The sequence below is a fragment of the Merops nubicus genome, unplaced genomic scaffold (assembly GCF_000691845.1).
Source record: "Merops nubicus isolate BGI_N331 unplaced genomic scaffold, ASM69184v1 scaffold17484, whole genome shotgun sequence".
Lineage (NCBI taxonomy): Eukaryota > Metazoa > Chordata > Aves > Coraciiformes > Meropidae > Merops > Merops nubicus.
In genome coordinates, this window is record NW_008603774.1 from 130,375 (window position 1) to 156,332 (window position 25,958).

A 25,958-nucleotide genomic window follows, 5' to 3' on the forward strand; every position below is an offset into this window, starting at 1 on the left:
GGTTATACCCATAAAAACCAGCAGAAGTCAAAGGGCTGCATTAGTCCAGGACAGGCTACGAGGTTTGAAAACAGACGAGACGCAGTACATACAGACCTGTTGGAGAGAGATAACCCTCCTACTCAAAACAGGACTCCCAGAAAACAAGATGTGAGAGATATAATGAGAAAATACAAACCCCAGAATAAGGCAAGCACATCCAGGCATCATTGCCAAGCTCAGCAGGTATGTTACAGAGTATACCTACACTTCATCTGGCTTCAAATTGCTCCTTTTGTAGGCAATAAAATTACTGCACAAATCCCAGAGAATAAACTGAGTTAACACTCCATTAAATGCAACAGACTTTCAATTCAAGGCAAGGACGTGCACAGATTAAGCTATCCCTGTACAAGCTGGCCCATGGGTAATATACATCAGCTCTACTGACTTATGGTCAGATAAAAAAAAAGAAAAACCCTGAGCTGCTTAGGAGCAAAATCCTTTATGAGGAATTCCAACAAGGTAGAAAAGGATATGTTCTTTGAAGCATGCTTAAACAGCACAACATATTCTTCCATAAACATTCTTTCTACAGTTGAATGCATACCCCAAGGGAGAAAGACAGGAATTTGTTATTTTGTGTGTTTTCTTTTATCAATAACATGACCCTGCCCCTTGCCTCCTTCCCTCCAGATTAAGCAGTCTTGATTTTATACCTTCAGTTTTTGTCAGTATTCGACTTGGAAACTGGTACCAGAGAGAATGGCACTGCTGCCGAGCTGATTTGTTGCCCCCATTTCACAGAAAACAAGATCATTCAAATCAATTATCTCCATAGTTTTGGTTTTCTAAAAACTTCAGTTGTAGTAGCTGTGGGCCTCTTCCAAATTCACTACTCCTCCAGTGACATTCACTGAGGGGGAAAAAAAAAAAAAAAAACCCACACAACTCTCTATAGGAAAAATCTTTGTTGGCAGAGGCACTTAGCTGAATTTAGATGGTTTTAAGCTGAAAAAGCTTACCAGAAGGAAGATGGCAAGAGAGGGAAAGAAAGGCAGGACAAGAAAAGCTAAGTGCAACAGCAGGAAGTCAGGAGTTAGATTTAGATTGTGATGTGTTTACTGACAACTTCAGATGCTGAAAAGGGGACAGTTCTCTGCAGGCCGTGCTCCCACATTGTTTCAGTGTACAGCTGCCTGAAACATCATGACAAAATGCAAGATACCTCCACAAAGGAGCTCCTGCTTCTCCCTTCTCTCCTCTCTGACCCTTTCCTTACTTTGCACCAATCCTAGTGCTTGCCAGGCCTCTGCATGAGCTCAGCCCAATACAGAAAACTTTCAACAAATGGGTAGGTTTTTATTATTTTGTGAGGGAAGCTCATAGTTGGGCAGGGACACTCCTGGCTGGAGTAGGATCACAGTGAAGCAGCTACCACCATACTGTATACACTCCAGCTCCAGCGAGCTGGCAGTGCTGTTTAAGCGTGAAGCTGTTGCAGGCTCCCATATTAAAACCAGCTCTGCAAAGGCACAGGATTATGTAAAGACCAAGAGTTGCAAAGCTTCCATTATGTAGGTTTATGTATTCACAGCTCCTGCTAGTTCGGAAGCTAGAGAAGTCAGCTGTGCTGATTCTACAGATCAGCCACTACACAGAATCAGTTTTAGCCAGCCAGAAACCTTTATCACAGCCCCTCCTTGCTGTCAGAACGACAATTTCAAGGACATGCAAACTGAGTTCATGTTTTAGTTGCCATACCAGCATTTCCTCGTAACACAAATGCTTGCTGTACCTCTTCACCCTGACCAGCCCTCAAAGCATGCTAGGAAAAGGAAAATATATCTGCACAAAACAAAGGAAAAAAAGTAATTAAAAAACACCAACAAAAGCCTAATACAAAACCCCAAGAAACTACCATCTGCCTAGAACAAAACCAGGGCATTGTCTTGAGTTTCCACACGCAGCAACTCTGTGGCTGTCACCAATAGGATTTTTCAGGAAATACCAAGATTTATCATTAGAGGGCACTGCTTCCCCCAGTACAAAATGGGTTCTTTTCCTTATGTCGATAGCTATTTCTGACATCTGGAAATGCACATTTACCACAGAACTGTGAAGAAACTAGGGTGCAGCTGGAATTCAAATCACTTTAAGATTCAAATCAAAAGCACTTTAAGAATGTAAGGAATTTGCAGGTCTGAATGAATCCAAACTTATTGAGGCTAACATCTCAACTGTTTCTGCACCAGCAGGAGGTGAACCTTTTTGTCAAGAATAAAAGCAAACTAGTCCTGTACCCTCCTATTCCTGTCGCCCTTATCCTAACAAAATACCTGAACAGATTTTTAATGTTGTGAGGGTAGAAGGTAATTCTTACCTTTTTTTGAAAAAAAGAGGGTTGTAAACAGAATTTGACTCTGCATTTACATATGCCAGGGCTTCTTCTTATTAATGCTAGTAGAGCAGAACAAAAAATGACACCCTTCCCTCCTGCTTATCAGTTCACAGAAGATGCCTGAAGGCCACATGCTGGTACACAGCTACGTTTCTTCTAAAGGAGTAGATGCTCTATTTGCACACAAGTGTTTTACAACTGAAATCTTATGAGCACAATGTCAACACAATCCATAATACAGGCTTGCACACAAAGAAAACAGCATGTGTACTGCTGCTTCCGAGCACATACAACGACCATGCTAAAAAAGTCACAGCGCTTTCTGGGCAAGGAGTTAGGTTAATTTGCCAGAGCCTTCCACTCTCCTGGACTCAGCCATCCTGCCGGCTTGCACTGTTGATAGACTTCCTGAATCTCTTCCCCTATTCAGTTTACTCCTCTTCTTCCAGCATTAAAAAAAAAAAAAAAAAAAAAAAAAACACAAAACCAGCTTGGGCGGGAATTTGGAGTGTCAGAGGAAAAAACTTCCCCTGAGATGAAACAGAATATTAATACAGTTGTTAACAGCTGTCTTGAAGGGTGAGGGGTTGAAACAGTATGTTTATGGGCCTAAAATTTCACCTTGGGATTTCTCTGCAAGTATCCTAGGCTTAAACAATATTATTTCAAATAAATTAGGTGAGGGAAATCTTTCTTGACTAACACTGGAACAGGTTTAATAAAGCGAAAACTGCCGATATGAAATAGAAAGAGAAATCCCATGGTACTATTACAACAGAAGGAAAACCAGACCTCTTTCTGATTGCCAGCCAGGCATTCGGTTGATGCATCATACTTCTACTCAAGTCAAGGAAGCCAGGGGGATATCTAGCAGCCAAGGACTTGGACAGGCAGAATTCTTTATACCAAAGTATTTACAATCCAAATTTATAAACAAAAAGACCAAATAGACTTCAGTGCACAGACATACTCAAAGGGAAAAGCAAGAATGCATTTCACCTTTTCCAGTGTTCATCTGTAAACAGTAGCATCTAAAAACTTTAGGAGATGAACCACTTCAACAGGAAAAAAAAAAAACAAACCACAATATCTTAGAATCCTCATAGCTTAGAACAACTGGCATCAATTCAATAATGTATACATGTAAGATACTATGACTTAACATCAGGAAAACCAAATTTTTCAACCATACTGTACCAGCATGAGCAGGGAAAGCTATAGGGCCAGGGCAAATCAGCACCAGAACCCTTTTGCCATGCCTGAACAGATACGCACATGAGTAATGAGTCCTAACAAATTGCCTAAAATATTTATGCTTACAATATTCTATCTAAGCACAAGCATGTTAGTAAGTCTGGAAAAGTATCCTGCTTATGTTCCTCCCCTTACTTACTTTTCCTAAAGCTTGTACTGTATAAACAGTAGTGCTTGTGACAAGCTGGAATCGTTTCCAGTTATCAGCAGGAGATTCAAGGTTTTCTTTTTATTAAAACTAGAGAGCTTTTCTCAGCTTTTTAACCAAAAGTTTACTTCCACATACCTAACAAACAAGCAAAATGTACCATTACCTATACTTCGTTGGAAAATCTTGTATTTCCATGATCTCTTAAGGTAAAACACCTTTCCTTTTGATAGTGCAAAACCAATTCGCCCCACGGTACTGTTACAAACTGCTGGAGCCCCCAGCAGGCCCCTTCAGAATCCCATTGTACTATTCTTGTGTTAAAACGAGTATGCTCTCTTCCCCTAAAACAGGCAAGCTAGAGCAGTAGTTTTGCCACACAAAACAGTTTCTGATGCCAGTGAACTATATTTACACATAGAGAAGTAGGAGGGCTTCATTTCTGATGTCAGAAACCTGGTTGTAAAGACACAGCATGAAGGAGATGAAGGAAAAGGAGCATTCTAAATAGAACAATGTACACGTTTAGTAAAATCCAATGGTTTGAGACCTCACTTAGGGGTTAACTGCATACATTGCTTTCAGTACTTTCTTAAATGTATTCTTATTAAACAAGTATTGCCAAGTATCTTTTGAAGAATACATACTTCCTTAAGATGTGCTTCATTACTTGTTCTCTTTCTACCTCCAATCTATAGCACTCATGTAGCAAGTAATTAGGAGTCGATTTGTCCGAGTGTGAGCCTAGTTAACTCAGTGGAACCATCCACAAGCAGAAAGTTGACTTCATGCTTAAGTACTTCAGGATCAGGACCTAAAAGCCTAATTTAAATATTTTCTCATGACCCAATTCTTCACTCAACTGAACGAGTAATCCCTTCTCCTACACTGTTCTGTTTCTCTACTTCGCCATCTCTACAAAGATCTTTTCAAGTACTACTCAAGCACTTCATGAATTAACAGAACTGCCGGCATTTCAGTGCTGTTCCCCTTAGTAGGATACGTATGCAAATAAAATCCGGATAGTTTAAAATAAACATTGATTTTCAAAGCTAGAGCTGTCTGAATACTTTGCTGTGGCTACAAACAGACACAAATACAACAGACCTGTGTTGTATTTGTCCTCATACTGGGGTGAAGCATAAGTCAAAGTGGAAAAATCAAAAAGAGTAGATCATTGATCCCGTCTCCTTCCCAACATAACTTTGAAACAGAGATCACACAGTAGCCATAGTTCAGTGATATCTGCCATCAGCATCACACCTCTCCTCTCCAAGGTGCTTCTCTAAGTTACAAAACTTTGGAGTAGGAAGCCATGCATTTTCACGTCTAGTGTGATTTGTACAGCCACCTTTTCCTCCTGTAGCCCTCCAAAATTGTGCTTAGAAATATCCTAGCTGCATTTGCTTGTCATTTCTTTAGTACAAATACCCAAAAACTTGCATTGCTCAGGTGTCCATGCCAGTAATAATAGTCATAAGCTGCAAACCCACACAAACACAAATTTTATCTTCAGTCACACAAACCACCAGTGTCTACACATTAAATGATGCAAACAAAAACCCACAGCATAAGAATTACAGGTTTATTAATGTAACTCATAAATAAGTTTATATAAATGTTACCCTTCGTATTACCTAGGGTCTGTGGATACTTTGCCACATAGCAAAATGGTACAACATAAAATCCAGAGCTTTTCAGTTAAGATGGCAAATCATAAATATATTTTAGAAATTAAAGTTAAAAAAGTTTTAAACTCCCTCAATACTACAAGCAATGAGGAAAAAAAAAAAGCAAAACTATTTGTGGTTCATAAGCAGAAAAAAAAATCTGTGCTAGAAGCAAGAGATAAGCCTGAGCATACTCTTGACTCTGAGGGAGACAACTGAACTGATGCGAAAGATTGAAAAAAGATGTAATTTCAGATGCCAAATACATTATCAACAGGAATCTGCCTGAAGAAAGAGGAAGTGAACTTTTCCTCTTAAAAGCACCCAAAGCCCTCGAAGTCCCTTAACTTCCCTTAAATGGTGATTAATCATCAGTCCAACGGACCAGCAGCAGAGTAAACTAGGGGTAAGAAACAGGAAAAACCAGGGGAAGCATTACAGGACATTGTCTTCAATTGCACATGACTGATGACCAGGTTCTCCTGCTGCCATCCATGTACAGCACCACAAGCTAGAAAGGAGCTAGATCTTTGTCTTAAAATGAACATACTGCTGCTTTACTCCTATTTTTTCCTTCAGATGTGCATCTGTTTTGTTACTTTATTATTTTGATTCTCCAACTTTGGACTACTCATAGCAGTTATTCTCCTATACGAGACTTCCCTATATTCCTTCTATTAGTTATATCTTTATCTTTTCATAATTGGTTTTACCAAATCCCCAAAGCATTGTAAATCTAAATGTGAAGTCTGTCCCAGATAGTATCCTGTTGGTACAAAGAAAAGTCAGACATTAATTTGGCAAAATCAGTCATAATAATGAGATGTGACCAGAAGAGTAGGCAACCAGACATGATGGCTTACAGCACTGTGACCTCAGAAAGAGCACCAGTGCAGGCAGAAGTCCTCCAAACTCCTTCACAGACCACCTACACCCAAAGTACAAATTTCATGAGGTCACAGTTTAACACCATACTCAGCAAGCAAAAGGGAAGATACATGATAAAAAAATCTAGTAGGAGAAAAGAAAACCAAGAAGGGGGGTAACAGGTATGATACAGAAGGTTCTTGTAGGAAGAGAAAATAAATATGGTGGTGGGAAATTAGGGAGGATAAAGGACGACAAGGACATCAAAAAAGGGCTTAAAGGTGAGAGACTTGCAACATTTTTGAAGTTACTCAGGTTGAGGAACAGGCGACAGGAATTGCTCTGAAAACAATTAGCTATAACCAAAGATACCTGAAGTTTCCATCATTAGAAGTAACTACTTCCGTTAGCTTTTACAAACGAAGATACACTTCGGATAGAGAGAGGGAAGGGGCACACTATTTCCTTTTCAAGATTAACATGGAGTTGCCAAAAATCTATCAGACAAGACAGCAATGCTAATAATATTTTTTTCATGAATATGCAGTTAAAATTGAATCAGAATGGATTCAATGTTGAACAATTTTAATGAAGCAAGTGTCAAACAAGCACATCAACTTCTTAAAAACAACGGAACTCCAAAGTTTAATTACAAAAACATTGTACAGAAAACTTGGCATCTCAACAATTCCAAACACATCAATCCAGCAAATGGATTCTGCTTTCATACACTTAACATTTCTCTAAGTGACAAAAGCATTTTATCTTGCTCTTCTCCTTGACACCCACTTGGTTTTTTACTTTTCTTTTAATCAGTCAACACTGAAAAATGTAAACTGAAGTGACACTCAGAAAACACTGGAAAGAGAATCCATTTTTATAGGGTTAATCAATGTAAATAAGAAGCTTCTTAATGAGACAAAACATTATTTCTCACATCATGGGTGAGCAAGAACTTGGTCTTCCCCCAGATGCTTTAAGATGGGTATATCACCTCCCCTCCTTCCCTGTGGGGAAAAAGCAAGGGATTTGTCAGACCCCAGCTAATAATATCACCTTAAATTTCCTATCCCATAACACTTGCACACTACTCAGCAGAAGGACATATTAGCAGCATGCCACAGATTTATGTAAGCAGGGGCAGCCTACAGCCACCCGTACCTTGTTTACGGTATGTGTGCATCACAACCTGGAACTGCATCCTACTACAAAGTTACACAGCAACTTCTGCAGTCTTTATGGGATACAAGTCCAGGTGTTAGGTAAGATGCCACAGAATGTAACTTCAGAATTTTGTAAATCAACTTTTGGCTACGCAGTGCATTTTGGCCCCTTCAGTTAAAGTCATCTATCATCAATTCTACAAAAACAAGATACACACAGGAAATGAATGTATCTGTCCTTCTTCTGGAGACATTATTAACCTGTAGCATTTCTTCCCCTGCACAATATTTGTTATAGAATCCAATAAAAAAGTTCGTGCCAATATCTTCTGCTCTCATTCTTGCTAAGGAAAATGGGAGGTCAAGGCAGCAAATTGAGGTTACTTTTTGTGAAGACTTGAACATGAGACCAAAGACAAGAGAAAGGAGTTTCCTCCCCAAAGGAAGACTTGAATTTACAGAGAAATCCTTGCTGCTTGGCTACAGCAATAAGCCCACCAAGTAAGCTGAGACCTGACATACAAGGTGTTGACCTGTAGATGGCTTCAGGCAAGCATGAAGTCCATGTGTACCACGTGGAAAAAGAAGAAACTGCTTTTCCATTTTCAAATACTTGTGTTACAGCTACATTAAAGTGATGCCAACTGCAATGCACTCCAGTAATGAAAGTAATCTCCAACTCATAACAGGGAAATCTTAAAGGTTTCTTAAGGAGCAGAGAGGAGATTGTCATGTGGAAGAAAGAGCATTTCAACTGCTACCATAAAGCCCAGAGGTGTCCAACAAGTGCTCAGACAAAGTCTGAATTAACATTTTGACAGAAACCAAAGGGCAGAAAATTATTTGCATAAAAGTCAATGCAGACAGTGGGGGCCTTCATCTTTGACAGGAGGTGCAGCAAGATTACAGACTAGTATGTGGAGTTCTACTTGATGTAAGTAAAAGGTCATTGAGGTCACACTGGAACATAATACACTAAATGCTATAGGCTCTGCAGGCTGTACTTCACCTGTACAAAAGGTGAAAGCACTTACGGGTTGTAATGTACAATTCCGTGGGCTGCTATGTGGACCTAGCTGCTAACAGTCTTCTCTGCTCTAACAATTCATGCAAAAATACATGTGCTGCTTCCAGGCATATTGCTACCCAGCACTGTGATTTCAGGAGGGCAGAAAAAAAAGTGCAATCCCCTTGCCCATTTCTCTTTATAGAATACTGCTCTCACCATGAAATCATTCTCTCAAAAGAAAAAAAAAAAAGGCAGTAATGTTAGATCAGACTGAGAAACACAGCAGAGGATGGACAAGCTTTGTGGTTTTAGTCTAAAATAGAGATTCCTATTTTCCCTGCTGAGAATAACTAACATTTCACTTTCTATGTTGATTACCACTGACCTTTGTGGTAGTAAAATGCTCCACCAAACATATTCAAGAAGTAACAGGAGACCTTCACAGAAGAGCAGGATGCTACATGCAAGAGAGATGCTTGAAGAGAGGGGGAGAGAGGAAGTCCGTCTCACAGCAGACTCAAGTGACAAAGCATCAGCCACAGTTGATCTCTAGCAGGGGCAAACTCATGTTGTGGAAGTCGCAGGCTAACACAAAAGTAACAGGATTCTGCTTAAGAAAAGCTCATACAAACACAGCAGGCAGAGTAGGACAAAAGAGTGCACCAAGAAAGGTGGCCTGTTATAGCAGAGAACACAAGTGCTGCTATCAAGGTCAAAAGAAGAAAACTGAACTGAAGGAAGGTAATCCCACGTGATAAAAATGAAAACAAAAGAGACATAGCAGACAATAGAACACATCAAAGTTATTACTGCAACACACAGGCAGACTTCATTCCACGAACGGCAAGATTTCACCTCCACAGCCAACCAGTCCACTGAACATATGCACCCTCACACCCTGCAAAATTAATCAGAAACTGAAGATTGCACAAAAGTTGCATGCTCTTAAATGTTTACACAGAGAACAGTTCCAAATGTTTAGTGGGTGGTGTCCGTGGCTTCTCAAGACCTTTTAATGCATTGATCTGTTTGTCTCAGTGACAAACCACAAACGGCAGTGACCAGGACAAACCTGCAATTCTGCCTCCCACCCCTAGACTTCCCCTCATGGCTTGTTATTCCACACTGGCCAAAAAAAATTTTTGTAAAGCATCCCCGGGTCACGAGACCTGCAGACGAAACAGAAAAACAAATATTAGAAGACTACAATCTGTCAGGATTAAATCAGCACTGTGACATTATTTTTTGGATGAGTCATCTGACAACACAGTACTAGGAAGTATAGCAAAGAACCCTATAGAGACAGAACTGTAACTGAATTGCTGTTTTCATCCAAAGAACAGAGTGTTATTTAACAAAATTTCCTCTTCTTCCTATATACCATTTGCACAAAGTTCTCTTTACGATGCAGTATAGAAAACACATTCACTAGTATAGTCAGAGAGTCACTAAATACAGTATCCTAAGCCATCAAAACCCAATTCCGCTCTGTGAAGTACAGTGGGTTTCAAGAGTATCACAATAAACAGATTTTTTGACAAAATTGGTTTGTAATGTGTCTCAGCCTCAAACAGACCATTTGGCTGATAGAGAGATCACATTTAGGAGAACTAATATACTTCACATGCATGTTGACAAAGGGACAACAAAGGTGACGGTTTGCTGATATAAAGTTTATCAGATGCCAGCTGAACTTGTCCATCCAAAGCTTCCTTTTTTTCTAGGTTTGCATCCCATAAAGCCCAGCCTTCTCCTTTTTAAGATTCTGTCACAAAACATAATCACTGCCATGTGAACATCAGTGTAATTAATAGCCCTTTGAATTACTTCATCATTATATCCAGTTACATGCATGTCTTTATATAACAAAACTAGGTGAATATTAATCACTAGGTGATTATTAATCACATTTTTAATTGCTTCGCATTGTCTTGCTGCTGAAAAAGGGTAAGGTGATTGGTGGGAGGGAGAAGAAGGGAATAGAGTCCTATTTTTCAACTATGAAGTGGAAGAAAGAATTCTACAGCAAGAATTATTTTAGCTGAACCCAGTTTGTCCAAGAAAAAGCTATTTGCATTTTTAGGAACACAGAAGTTGTCCATCTTTTAGTAAATATGAATCTGCCCAACACCAAACCCAAAGTCTAGAGTTTAGCATCCTTGAGATATGATTTTGCTGGCAAGGTGCTTAAAGGAGAAACATCTGTTTCAGGGCCTGGCACACCCTCCTAATAAGGGACTGACGAGAAACTGCTTTCCCTCTCACACATTCTGCAAAACCTCCCCCTGTTCCCCAGTTCTCTTCCTGAGCTTGAGTGCTAATTGAAAACAGTATATGAAAATGAGGAGGTTGATGAGCTACTGAAAAATCCCAGACCTGGATCGACAAGCTGTTCCCTTCATAAATAGCAGCAGTAAAGGCACTTCTTTATTCTGCTGGGAGCTCAGTCATCTCTTAGAACTATAGTCCGTTCCATCCGGCTACCCTCTGGAAGGACAATGATCTTGTAGCTTAAGCCACACTATAATGGGGAACGTGTAATTAACTGTATCACAACAGGTCAGAATCGGAAAGGATGAAAAGCTCCTGTCTTCATATTTACAGATGGCACAAAGCAGCTTTATTTGCATTTCTAAACACTATTCAAGCCATGTACAGTACATCTCTACATAATAAGTGCCTGAAGAATGTAGGTATGTACATAGTTAAAGTAGAAGTAGGCAAACTCCCAGTGGCTGTCTAGTGCTGTGCATCATGGGGGAGAAGTGGTGTGGGAAATGCAAAGCAGCACAGTAATGCAGAAAGACTGGTATAGCTTTGTTGATTTGTTTTTCCACTCAGTTCTGTATTAGTTTTGTAAGCTGCTAAACAGAAAAAAAAAAAATCAGAACCATGAGCTCAGTAATAATCTATGCATAAGCCACATGATCACTAGTCTAGCAAATGCTATGCATACCCTGAACAGTGCTGCCATGCTTCATTTATGGGTAATGAAGCACACTATTCAGTTTTCACAACTAGAAAAGCCTGACTACAGGTGCTACAGAGCACGTAGTTGTAGGGTATTTTCAGTTCACTTGTAATCTAAAGACAAAATTTCTCTGCAACCATCAGACTGCAATTTATGTAGAATTTTCCAGATTTACTTCACTCAGGAAAGAAACATTCTAAGTTATTCGCCCTGTTACTAAAATGCAAATAATTTTCCTTTATTTTTTGTACTATTCTGTCAGTACTCTTATTCACCTCACAAACGCAATGAATAATGGGACAAACAGCTATTTGTGTCTTTACACAACAGACCCTGGCGCTATAGAGAACTTCAAAACCCTTTAATGCTGTTGGATATTTCCAACCCCACTTGACTTTCATTAAGTCAACCTACTCCTGTGGCTCTGAGGAAGAGAACTTTTTGATTGTGAAATATGGCAATCAGCACAAGACTCAGGATCAGAACAAGTGCCAGAAGTACAGGGTAGACACCAAGCAAAAGCAGCCCAAGAGTACACACTTACCCAGTCACTAGCGTTCAAGTCTGTTCACCACGTCTCGGACTGTGGCAATGAGGTTCTCATTCTCCTGGGGGTTAGCCATAATAATACTGTGCAGCCTGTTCATGTAGGAATCAATAGTTTCCATCGTGGGCGTTTCTCCACTACCTATAGTTAACATAGCAAAATGAGCCACAGGGTATTTAGATGACTGTAGCAATTCCAAACAGTTAAGACCACACTAAGGGCAATTTGTGCCAACATCCAAGCTGCTATAGGAGGTGATCTTGCAACACATCACCTCTTGTGACAGGTTCTGTAAAATGATGTCCTCCTAATGCCACAAACAGAGTAGTTCCAAGGCTATTAGGACTAATGAAGCATGGTTTTCTTTGATTTGGGTCCCAGAGTCAATTATTACAAAGTCTTCCAGCAGGGCACTCATAGTATCTGAGTGGATTCCTTGGCTCTGACAATAAAGATGCAGCCTTTCTTTTAAAGAAGGAACCTGCAGGTCCTGTCTTTTTTATTTAGTAACATCTTCACAACATAAAGGAGAGCAAGGACTGAATGTGTCTCACTTTATCAGGAAGAGTAACAAAAAAATCCCATGTTGAAATAAAGCACTGACCCTGAGCCTCCCTCTGCATGCATTTCAAAATTTCAGTATCTAACACAACAAAAGCTCAGAGACAGCCAAGACCACAAACCTACAACAGCAGGCCACGTGTTGTAAATTCACAACATCACAAACATCGGAAGTTAAATTTTAATGTGTCAGACAGTCGTGAGGGAAAAGAAGTCTTACCTGGTAGTGGGACTCCAGCAAAGCTGGTGGTGAGTGCCTGGCGTAAGGTCTCCAGGTGCTGTTGCAGCACCGTGTTGCGGCTCCGCTCCTGTATCACATCCACCTCCAGCTTCTCCACGGCGGTGCGCATACTCTCCACGTGTTTCTGCAGAGCAGCATTCCTCTCCTCAAATTCCATGTTGGACTTGCGCAGCTGCCGCAGCTCCGCTTCACGGGCTGCAAATAGCACGTAGTCAAAAAACTACACCAAACTGCATCTTTCACTGGTCAGCAATGAACCCGAATGTTCTGGAGCACTCAACTGATGACTGCAAATAGTGCAGAGTTTTGGGTTACGGATGAAAAAGCATCATGGATTGGCCAATACTGCCTGCAGTAGTACTTAAATAGACAATTTCTAGAGCAACAAACAAATTAGAAGACATTCAAAGCATTAGAATGGAAGTGAGCAGGGGAACTGATTAAGAAGGAAGACTGCAAGGCTGATTTCAAGTGCATTCAGCATGCAGCTTAACAGCAGTGATACAAGGGCTACAGACAAGACACAAAAATACATTTCTATGGATTATCAGGACAAGTATCTGAATTTGAAGTCTGTCCAAAAAAGAAAGTCTCTGGGAAATCTCCCAAAGAATCCTCAACTCTTGGGACATGCAGCTACAAAACCCAAACAGAATATGTATCAGTGAAATCTTCCACATACCTGGGGTGGTGGTGGTGAATTTAAAAAAATATAGTGCTAACCACCCTGACTCTTCATCATGCTGTATCTTGGGTATCCCTTAATCCTATAGAACAGCAGATCCAGCTTGGACTGACTGGAATAATAGCAAGCGGAGCTTAAACATCAGAAATGTTTTCCAAACAGGACGGGTTTTGGAAGATAAAGCCAAAAAAACCTGCTGTTGCAGCTGTGTTCATACATCAGTAAGGTAACATTGGAAACACTGACCAACAATACCAAAGTCATTACTTGAGCCAAGATGAGAGAGCGCAAGGACTCTTCAGCTAGACAGCACCTGGCAAAAACTTTGGAAAAGCAAAGAGGGGGGCCCTGCAAAAGTAACTTACCTTTACTATGATTCAGGAACTCTTCTGTGAAGATTGGAATATCAAAAACTGATCTCTCCTTTGTATCTGCTTCTTTCTACAAAAGAATAATACCCAGCTAAATACTGTTTGTTTTCAGGAATTCATGAAATTGTTTTCATCAAGAAAATAGAAAGAGAAGGGAGACTGAGACCTGAGCCAGCTGGCTGGAAGACACTTCCAGCTCCTCCCAAGAAAGATCAAAGGGTAGGTCTCGGCTTTTTCAGATACAGATTTAGTAAAAGGCCAAATACCATCATCAAGAAATATCCTGGAACATATTAAAATATACCCTTTCACCCTAATGACATTATATATGAGCAACATTCAGTTTTAAACCTACCTGAATTCATTTATATTTTCCACTGGAAAGTATTCCACCATCAACCAAGTGACACATTCTGAAATAGTCTATACAGGAATATCAACAAACAGGAGACAAAGCAAGCACCATGCTCAGTAAATTTCATGGTTCTTTGTCTTTCACTAACAAATCAAAAAAGAGAAAAAAATAAACAAAAACCCACTAAACAGGAAAAAGAACAACTAAAGGAAAAATGAGCAACTTTTCCACAGTGTATGTACCAATTCCACATATCTGTTCCAAGCTAGAAGCGATGTGCGTTTTGGCTCCCAAAGAGATGGGAGCTGCACAGTGCTTCAAGCAAGCCACATTTTTTCTTGAAACATATTGATAGATGCTGCCACTACTGAAAAGAAAGTGTATAAACACAATTTGTAGGAGACCGTGGGGGAAACCTGCTTAGAGAATATGCAGTATCTTGCAAGGATAAAGATACAGGCACATTTTGCTGATAGAAAGCCACCGTTCACCCTGGCTTGGGCAGGTGTGCATTAAAGTGAAGGCTTCAAGGAGCTGCACTGCTGTCTCCTGCATACTGCAAACACAAGCACTGCACATTTTTTCTCACTTAAGTCACAAGAGAAGTTTGGCTTCTTAAGATAAAGCTAATAGAGGCTTCCTGTAAACTTTCAGAACTCTTCACCTAATTTCTGATGAACTTGCTGAACTGAACTATGTGAACTTGAAGCTATTAAAATCTAAGAGAGCACCCCAGGTGCAGAGGATTTGACATCAATTTATGGTTTGTGACTATAACAGGCTTTTTAAGAAAAAGATTAAGTTATAGAACATCTTCTGATCCAAGTAAAAAAAAAAATAAAAATCTTAACTTGACCACAAAAACTAACGTAATAGACTTCAGTCAAATTTTTCTGCATGTCAAAATCAACAGAAATTAATTCTTACCTTAAAGCCTGCATTGCTATTGACAAAGCCAATGCAAATTTGGTTTGATAGAGACTGCAACAACTACAATCAACCCATTACTTAACGTAGAAACAAAGCTAAGCATGAGAGAATGTCCATGGAGAAAAAAAGCTTTTCAAACCCCTCAAGCATCGTGGTTGATAATGGACCATGAACTCATTCTACAAAATTATGTAGTGTCAAACCTGATTTGGTGCCCAAGACAAAGCATAAATGTTTAACAGCTGACAAAGGAATTCCAGCACCTGAGTTCGGAGTATCGTACCCATGTCAGCCACATAAAGGGGCGAGGTGGGGTGAGCTGAATGACATTTGGCAGTCAACCAAGACAGACAAGACTAAATGGAATTTCAGATACTACCTTTACCTGAGGTGACTGTCAATTGCTTGTTTTTAAAGTAAAAGATAGCTGAGTTTTACTGTCTGGTAGAAGCCCAGCTGGAGAGCTCTGTATTTGCTGAGTGACAACTCAAAGCTCACTTGGCCTGAGTCAACTGAAGACACATTAGAAACAGGCAGGAAGGACTACACGGAGGGGGAACAAACCTTCCCAGCTGTGAGAGACAGAGTGTCACTAGAGGTTCATTACCACATGTGCTTTGCACTGAAGTTTTGATACTTGCTACTATAGGGAAAAGTCTCTAGAGTATGTATTTGGAAACAGGAAGTCACACAAGGAAGTGCGAATAATGCACTCATTTTTGTCTGAACATTCCCTAGGTGGCTAGAAACTAATTTCTAGGTTTGTTCTCGTTGTCTATCATTTTGTCATCCCTCAAATCAAAAGAGAACTAAAACTATTGTTTTGGTCATTTGCCTTCAGTAAGACTGAGATGCACCTAGAGTTTCAGCAAATAATACTATTCTCATCTAGTGATTAAAACTGAGGTTGATCTTTGGAGGTTCTGGAACAAGTGGGAGGAAGCTTCTTAGAGACGTGGTGAAGTATGGTAAAGAAAAAGCTAAGGCTGGGGGAGTGTTAAGCACATTCCTTCTACAGTCAGATGCAGATAATGTAAGGAACAGATATAATATACAACTTTGTTTAAAAAAATTTTCTCAGAGTTTTCTTCTTGTGTGCTCACACTACAGCAATGATTTCCCTGTCTTCAAAGATGTAGTTACCATCAGACAATGCCTAATCTCCCCGACATGTGGGTAAAGCTTTGAAATCTTGCCAGTAAGATGTGTCACTGCCTGCATGAAGCTAGACCTACGCCAAATCAAACAGCTTGAAGAACAAAGCAGTAACAGAACAATGGAGAACAACTAACAACAGTTTGGTCACTGCTGCTGACAGTTATTAGTTTTAGTGTATATTGCTACATCTTATATGTATGAAACTAGGATTTGGAGGAAGAAAAATGTTCTATTTCATGCCCATATATGAGCTCATTGAGGCAGTGTCTTTTTCATGGCTATATCTGCCTATTAAATGTTTCTTCTCACCTTCACAAGTCTCATCCTTCTGTTATTTTGTATTATAATTAGTATTTGAATTGTTCATTGCATATACATAATATTTAAAATTTGTTCAACACCAATACACAGAAACTAAATCATGAACACCTAGGTGGAGCAAAGGGAGAAGGAAGTTTCTTTGACCTTATGTTCTTATATTCTCTCAAGAAATAATTTTATCAGATCATACCTACTAATCACAAATACAATAGCAACTATGTTGCTAGTTCAACTATGTAATCACAATCTGATGAAGCTTGAAAGCCCCACAGGGTATGCAGGACTCCTACTGCATTTGTGATGTGAGATTTCAGCAACAGCTTGGATTAGAAGGTTCAGAGGCAAGACTCCGAATTTGTAGTTTGCCACCTGTATATAATTTAAAGTTTACATAAACATCACAGTCAACCTAGAACCTGAAGCCTTCAGTAATCTGTTTTTGTATAATTAAGGACAAACCGATTCAGTGACTGTGGAAGCAGAAATCCTGGGGATCACGTAAAGATGATTCTTACTGCAAGTACTCCCTCTAAGGGTTAATAAAAAGGTATATCAAAAACATGCTACCAAAGCATTTTACTGGAAGTGAAACTTATTTTCCTTAAAGTAGACAAGACCAGAAGTTGCCTCTCAGCAGTGCACAGCCTTGTCACTACTGTAATCAACACATTAAAAAGCAACTTGATTGCTTTCCCAAGGCAAAAACACCTCACAAAGAAAAACAGATCTTTCAGAAAGGCCTATTGCTTATGAGTGAAGAGGCTGGTATAAGCAAGATTTTTCACTGCTTTTTCTTTGCAATTTATTGTTAACCATGAAAGAAGCTCTGTGGCCCTAGGTAATACAACTGGAAAAAGTTTCAGCACTTCAAAGTGAAAGATATCAGTCAGCCAGGATGCACAAGATTTTTGATATGCCTCAGTTGAAGCATAGGCCTCTTATCTCCAGACCTCAGCACTCTTTGCCAATATTTACATATGCAGGGGGAGGTGGTGGCCAAGAGGAGGTTTAAGTCAGGGATCTCCCAGTGATTTGGTTACGTTACCCATTTTCTTCACAAGGAAGACACAAGCATTCATGTTGCTGCAGAGGATTAGTAGCTCAAAACAGCAACCTAAAGATGCTAGCTTGGAAGGTTTATCTGGGTCTCAGATTGTTTCTTAGTTTTACCTTGACGTTTACTTACCAAATGATTAAAATTCTCTGCTCTTAAAAATTTCAAGGTAAAAATTTTGCAAGGTGAGCCTCTAATGCACCAGATACTTAAAGGCTCGATTATGTTGACTTTATATAACATTACAAACCAGATCTGTTTTAAGCACACCCTACACTCCTACTTTATCCTAGATTACTCACACCTGCCCAAGACTTAGTAAATTTAGTTTTCCTCATACTAATGTGAGCATAAGAGTACTCAGTTCTTTCTAACTTTTGATCAAAAACTGCACTGAAAGAGGAAGAATTCATAGTCTAAACCTCTGATTAGAGTCTTCAACTGGCATAAACTTTTTTTTCTTGACTTCACTAGGAGCCTCCACCATCTGAAAATCTACCCAGTGACATAAGGGTAGAATGAAGAGGTTTACCTCATGGTCATGGGCCGGCTGTCTTGCTCCATCTGAAAAAGGAAAAAAAAAAAGTAAGAAATCTCCCCAAATATATAAGATTTCAGAAAACAAGAACCAAAATTAAAGCAGTTACACAACCATAACTACACAACAGTTACAGATGGAGAATTTGTGCAGCTTTCCAAAAAATCACACAGAAGCTGTGTCTAACTTTGATATTTTTAATGCATAGCTTCCAATACAATCTAGATACAGTTAAATTTAGACAGAGCTAATCCCTTTAACACAAAGCTGATGCAAATGCCATAGAAAGAACACATTCACTTTTCAACAAGCCTTTAAATCCAAGGCTTTAAATGAGTGTCAGGCTAAATGACTAGTTGGGAAGCTTCTGCTGTTCTCACTAGGCACATCCTTCTGTCCCATTCAATACCTTGTCTGTGTGATTTGCCTTTTTGTCTGTCCTGTGCTTTCCTGCTAAAGACTTTGTAGGCTTCAGTCTTCTGATACTGCTCCAGCTCCCGCATATAACGCTCCTTATCTCTATCTGCTTCATCAAGGTATCGCTGAAACAAAAAAGTCCAAGAGTTTCAGGGAGTTTCCTCCCCTTCAGGAGGAAGGGAAGAAAAACAACTTGTCACATGAAGTGCAGATCCATTTCACCTATGTAAACAGGAAAGGAGTGAAGAGACAATGAGAATGTATGTGAGATGCAGAGACATCAGTTTTCTGGATAAAAATACTGTATTCTGGTATTTTTTTTTTTTTTCCAAAATCACTATTCTGTTAATATTTTTTTGTTAGACCTAGACCCAACCTGCTACTAAGCTACTCAGCTAAATATTACCTACACATTAGAGACCGTATCTGTAAGAAGTGCCTTTCTGTGGCCAGGACTTAATGCTACCAAACAAGAATACCTTCACAGATTCTGCTTTAAGGTTCAGATCTGTAACCACAGGGTTTCAATCCATTCCCATTTTCATGCCCCACAGACAAAAAGCACTACCTTTCTTCAGCTAGACACTTCACCCATCAAAACAGGCGAACAAAACATCATGGCTATTGGAAAAGCGGAGCACAAAGATAAGAGCCCAGTTTATACCCATTTAAACTATCTGCATTTAGATTAAAATTCATTTATTTTTTTCCTAGCCTGAAAAACATTTCTCACACATCTGTGTAACAGAATGAGCTTAACAGGATAATTCTGCAGGGGAACCAGGGAGACATTTAAGGAGCAGTTGCAACACTCACTAATAGGATCCTTTTAAGGAAAACTTTGCCTTCCCAATTTTTCCCCCAATGACCTTAAAATTCAATGGAAGTATTAAATCAGAGCAATCCTTAAGTCACCCGCTATACCTTTTATTTTCCTCAAGTCATCACAACAATGCATGTAACAGTTATAAATTCCATGCATTTGCAGCACTGTTTTGACCCTGCTGAGGACTCCGTTAATGTTCTAGATAGTGATACTGGGTTTGCATTGCTTTTGGACATGTATCCCTCCATAAAACATCAATTCTTTTCCATCTCCAGCAACATGCTCCTGAGAAGAACACAGTAATGGTGTTTTAACTGTTTTTTACAACACCACAAATTTTTCCTCCTCAGCTAGTGTTTTGAATAAAGAAGGATGAGTTCTGCTGCATGACCTGTAAATAGATGTTTTAGGTTTTCTAGCTCAGATCTATACACTTCATTAGTTATCTCCCCACAAAGGGAATAACAATAAATAATTCCCCTGGATTAGGGGACAGTAACCTGGCATAGCACTAGTATACCATGACTCCACTGCTTGGTTCAGGAGAATGACTTCATAGTTGTTATCTAACCAAAATAAAGATGACTCAGCTTTGAGGAAAATTTTGAGCTGTCATATTAGAGACACGGGTTCTGAAAGCAGCAGTGGCCTTGACTAAAGTGCAGGAGAAACTGAAAGGAACGAACTGCTCAGGAGGCTTCCCCTGACCCACCATAGGTTAGAAACTCACAGCTTTACTCAAAGGGCAGATTCCCTGGGGATTTAAAAAGCAGCACAGAGATTTGAACTCAATCTCCTTTCCCCTGTGTTAAAAATCGGTCTTGGACATAATAAGAACACGTTAAAGGCAAAGAGTAGATGGGGCAGAACATCTTCTCTTTCCTCTCTCTCCCAGCAGACAGCAACATCATGCTCACCACAGATGAATTAACAAATCAGCTGCCTTGCTTTGGCACACATTTGCCATGACAGTTAAAATGCTGTGCCTATGCACCACTTCATGTCATCTCTGCAGAACTTGTATTCCAAGCTTTGTAAAGAGCAACAAAGAAACTTTTATGCATTGTCCCATTTTTCACCCAACCATCACAAAAATTTCTAAGTATTACTTTGTCCTTTCAAAATTTTAAATGTGCTGATAAATTCATACGATAGCATCAAGTTACACTGTGATTTAGCTCCACTTTGATTTCGTCTCCCATTCACCATCAGTAGGAGTGGTAAGACACCCATTAGCAGTAACAAGCTAATGTAGCAATACTTTAAAACACTACCTAAAAATTTATTCATGTTAAACACCTCCTTCAGCAACCTGTCCTTTCAGGTCTGCTTGCTTTACTCTAAGACACCAGATGTTTATATACATTGATAAGTTTGTAAAATAAATAGAACTGCATATCCTGCAAACAGCTCTGAAATCCTGCTGAGTTCTCCTCACCAACAGCAAATAAATGCCTACCCCATCCTTTCAGTGGCTTTGGCCTTGGAAACCAGTAGGTCTCATATGTATCCCAGTTAGATGCAACAGAGTTACATACAGATAAACTGTGCTAACTGTGAGTTATCTCCCTAGAGCAATCCCCCTGTTTTGAGTATACTCTTGCACTATAGAGAGGATACAGTTCTCCTGAAGTCACATCTGGATGAGATGCCCTACCAGAGTTCATTATTTGACCTCTGGAAGACCTGTGCCCCTTATTTTGAAATATATTCCTAAACACAAGTTCAATCAAAAGCTGACATTAACTTCCTCACTAAACAACAATATTCCCATTGAACAGTAATCATAATCCAACAAGGAAAAGGGAGTTTAATGGTACCCGTTTCTCCTCAGGAGGCAGTTTACTCCACTCATTGCCCAGCATCCTGGTGATCTCTGGGAAAGGGACTTCAGGCCTCTTCGCTCGAAGCTGCTCCCTACGCTCATTCATGAACCGCACATACCCTGTGAGGGGGGATTTGGGGGCATTGGTGTCCCTAAGGGGTTTCTTCCTCTTTCTCCCTTTGGCCCAGCCTCCTCGTTTAGTTCTTTGCTGCTGCAAAACGAAAATGGAAGAAAATTCAGATTGAAGGAAAAGAATTACCACTTCTGGAAGGAAAAAATATTCACATCTCAAACATTTTCATCAGGAGTATATTGCTGCAATACATCCTTTCCATGGACATAAGTTGTAAACCTTGCTTCACAGCAATCCTGACTTTTGTCTAAACTAAGCTAAAGAAGTCTCATTGTGAAAAGTTGTTTGCAGTATCTCCTGGTCCACAGGGACAATGAAGTAACATTTGCATCAACTGCTGATTGTAAAACCATGAAGACTGATAGCCCATGAAATTATCATCCTAGCAAATACGATCACAAACTTTTTTTTTTTTTTTTGGCTAGTAGTTTGGGATTTTTAAAAAAGGTATTCTCATCCTTACATACCCTCTCTCCCTGTCATTTGCCTCAGTATTGCATTTGGAGAGATTTTGCATACTAGTTAACAAATGTTAACTAGTTATTTTGCTTCTTCCAGATCTTTCACTTTTTGTGCCTAAAACGTGGGTGAAAGGAGGATGATATCTAGGCTTTTCTGTTCTGATCTAGGCTACAGGCTTTCTTTCTCACCATTTACCTCCAAAAGAGGAGCAGACTCCAGAGGGAAAATTGTAAGATTTGCCTGTGGTACACTGTGAGCTCACAGGAATAGCATAATTACCTCTCATCCTCTTAACTTTATACTACTCCTACAGCAGCAACCTCTGGACAACACTATTTTCTTGTGCTATTTACACACAACTATTTCAGTACTTCTAATCCCTCCCCTGACCAACATGTTCCTGCCATCACGTTAGTTCTGGTTTCCTTTCTGGAATTTTACTACTTCCTTAATTAAACATGGACCTCACAGCTGAAGACAAACTACAAGGAGAATATCAAACACATCTATCAACAAAGCCCAAACCACTTTCTTGTCAAACTTTGGATCCTTCAAGATTTTGTCACCAAAACCAGCACAGGATGGTACACAAGATATAGTCTGAAGTAGTACGCATAATGCTTTCAAAGACACCAGTTACTCCCAGAAGAGTAGGATGGTCTCTTGTTCCTGAATCACAAGAGATAAAATTGTGGTATGTGAACATTCAGTCTTCAGAAAAAGACTGAGTGCAGTACCAGCCTGTGGGCCCCGCTGACTAAGCTGGAGACAGGTGTGCTGTTCTCTGGACATTATGACTGCCAGCTTCCATGCCTACCTGTGTGCAGTTGTGCAACACAGGAGAAAATTAGAGAGAATCAAAAAGATGAAAATGGCAAATGGATGAAAATTTGTGATCTTATCCAGAAAAATCTGAGTAGATAAGACAAATTAGCATGACAAAACTCCATGTTTTTCTTCATTGAGAAGTCACTTCTATCTCATCTCACCTCCTCCTCGGGCTTCTGCTCAGTGTTTTCAGCGGTATTAGAGGACTCATTTTGCAGTTGCTGAACCTGTGACAAATCCTCCACTACATCTGGGTTATTGGCAGGCTGTGAAGTTCCACCACTGAATGAACTCTCGGAATGAGCTAATCTGAAAGGGCACATAACAGCAAAAGAAAAAATTTAATCATCATATTGCTATATCACTTCCTGCCTAATCTTCTAAAACATGCAAAAATGTTGCAAATATATTCAGTTCTTGTAGCAGCAGGAAAAAAAAAAAAACAGTAATTTTTTGAAGAAGTGGCTGTTCTCCAAGCAACTGGTATAACTAACGTAGTTACTATGGACTTTTTGATCAAAGAGTTTGATTTTTGAAGTGTTATTTTGTTTTGTTTTTAGTGAAGCTTTTGATTATACAAAGAACCATCAAGCAAGTAAATATCTGGATGAGAAACTAGAAAGCATCAATCAACACTTCTCCAAAAATACCATAAGGAATTTGCAATTAATGGTTTCATCTTCAACCAGTATATACCTTTCTGGATGCATTTAATATATCTCTCCACAAATACACTTAAAGGTTTGTGGTTGTGTATGATTTTGCACTGAACTCCTTCAACACAGTCTCCTGTTGATACATGTGGGTTTTTAAAGCACAAACACGACTAGCTCCCAACAGGCTCCTGAATGGTCACTCTGTAATTCTGCTGCAACAGCTGTATCAATCCACCTTACTCTAAGAAAAGGCAAGCTGTCTGGAAGCCAAAATAAAGGAAGCACACAGAGTGTTTCTGAAGGTAGGTAGTCAGAGATGAGCATGTTTGGGGGCAGCAACTCCATAGTCACTCTCACCAGTGCAGTAGGTGGGCAATACCAGATTTTGGGACTCAGATTGTAATCCCTTCTTGAACCAGGCTAAAGATTACTTGGCCTTGCTCAGTTATATTCATGGAAATTACTATTAATAGCAGCATATGCTCTAAGTCTACTATGTTCTTACCTACAGCTGCTTACACTCAAACCAAGTTTTAAATATTCAAAGTAATTGATCGTGTTAATGCAGAATACAGCTATAGAAAATTGAGATATATTAACAGAATTGTTAGTTGAATGCCTACAGGAGAATTTATCCTTAAACAGAGAGAACAGCATATTCTCTTTACTCACTACAATCGTCAGTTGTGGCATAATTACTGGTAAAGACATGAGGTCTGGAGAGATCCATGCCTGAGTTTCAGATATCAGATCAAGCTCGTATTACTAACATTCAGAGATGGAGAAAGGGAACAAAGCATACACACTCCAGTAAGTTAATTACATTTGGTATGTGTCAAAAAGACAATGTAACAATACAATTTCTTAGAATCACTGTCATGGTTTGAAGAACATTTCAGCTTTCCTAACTGCTACCCCATAGCAGGGCAACTTTCTGAGCTCCACAGAAAAACCTCAATGTGCCATTTGCAGTGAAAGCTGATGAAAGCTCATTCAGCACATCACTACCTCTTAAACACAAACCTAATGTGAATGTATACCTCACTTGGCACTAGCAAGTTTGAAGTCACAGAAAAGTGAAGTTGAACTTCAGACCTGCTTGAAGTAAATGTGTCCATATTCCTTTTTTACAGGACTTAACCTGCCTGCACAGTCTGAATTTTATTATTTTGTGCTTCACAAAACAGAAAAGAAACATCAAATATCAAAACATAGCAAGAATCCTGTGTATTCGTAAAAGACAACTTATTTTGTCATTGTGATTTTAAAAGAGGCCCTCATTTCAGCCTATAAAAGGCTGAGTCAGGCTGACAACAATGAAAGCCCTAAGTTTCTCCCTGATTTTCAGAGATCAGTGATGAACAGTATGTCTTTAATAAAAATAATTTACTTAGGACCACCGTAGCCAACAGATACACCCTCACTTTCTACCCCCATCACACTGTCTAAATCTGTCTTGAAGACTAAAATCCTGGGGAAGCAATCTTTTAAAGATGTTAAAGATGTTTGTGATCATTCCCATCAGTTCGGAAGAGTCCTGGTTTCTTCTAAATAGACTCCTCTGATGTTCTGTCAAGGCCAAAGGAGTGTTGTGGGACTTGTTTTTGTTATTTGTTTGCATTTTTAGATTACTTAGAATGCCCTTTTCCCACTGTAACAGTTTTCTTGGCTAGTCTACAGATAGCATCAATCAGCTAAAAGGTTAAAAAAAGTAGTTACTTACCCAGTAACAGTAATTTCACTACCTTCTTTAGATCCATCTTCATCTGTAAAAAGTGGAGGAAGGTTGGAGCCAGCCACCAAGTTCTCCATAACTCTGGCTAAAAAAAAAGAAAAAAGGCAAGTTAATTATCTCACTGTTTCCCCTTGGCAGTACTTCAGCTTAAGCATCACAACATACCACAGTTTTTTTTTTTTATCCTATAAACCAACTGGATAGTCCATAGCTTGTTGGCCTCAGGACAGGTCCTACAGGCAGCTGTGCTTAAGGTCAGAGAAAAACCAATCAATAAATGGCGCTTCAGTTTTCCACTTAACTGAGCCCTGTGCCCATGTTACAGCATTGCTGGAAATCACACTGTAGATTTCTGTTTTCTCCCCTTGGGAGAATTTGTCACTCATACTCAGCACATAGGTACATAGATCCCACTTCTGATCCACTTTCCTCCTCATCCTCCACTGTGCATGGTGTTTTGTGCAACACAAAACAGAGATGTTTGTGTTGACCTCAAAAGGCAACTGAAATTAAACCACCCTCAAAGTTTCAAATTAAGATTATATTTGGAAATTCCTTGCCCACATTTGCACAATGTATCTGTGCATCTAGTTGAGTGTTATTGCTAGGAGAACCCAGCACTGTTAGCCAGATTATTTTAAGCTTCTGCTCCCATAGCCATTTCAGAATCAAGCAGTTTAAGGCACAACATACTTCTCATTCAGCACAAATTCTTCCCAAGATAGAATTAGTTTCTTTCATATCTTGTAGCCTGCCATGGGAATCTAATGTGAGGTAAGAAATCCAAAGAATAACTATATTTATACAAGCCTTTTCTTACTAAAATACAAAACTGTTGTAGGGAAAAAAAACC

General features: G+C 39.5%; 1 protein-coding gene across 2 annotated transcripts; it reads right to left on the reverse strand.

Moving 5' to 3' along the window:
* Window positions 1–12,004: 12,004 nt before the first annotated feature.
* HMG20A (high mobility group 20A) lies at window positions 12,005–25,183 on the reverse strand. 2 transcript variants are annotated; one of them, XM_008938795.1, is made up of 8 exons: window positions 25,094–25,183; window positions 22,876–23,023; window positions 21,287–21,499; window positions 18,633–18,765; window positions 18,218–18,249; window positions 13,862–13,937; window positions 12,791–13,006; window positions 12,005–12,150 (listed from the first exon to the last, which is right to left on the reverse strand). In XM_008938795.1, the coding sequence occupies exons 1-8, from the start codon at window positions 25,180–25,182 to the stop codon at window positions 12,014–12,016; spliced, it is 1,044 nt and encodes a 347-aa protein (XP_008937043.1). In that variant the 5' UTR covers window position 25,183; the 3' UTR covers window positions 12,005–12,013. The 2 variants fall into 2 exon arrangements, with proteins under 2 accessions (XP_008937043.1, XP_008937042.1); XM_008938794.1 differs by having other exon boundaries at window positions 21,287–21,502.
* Window positions 25,184–25,958: the final 775 nt, after the last annotated feature.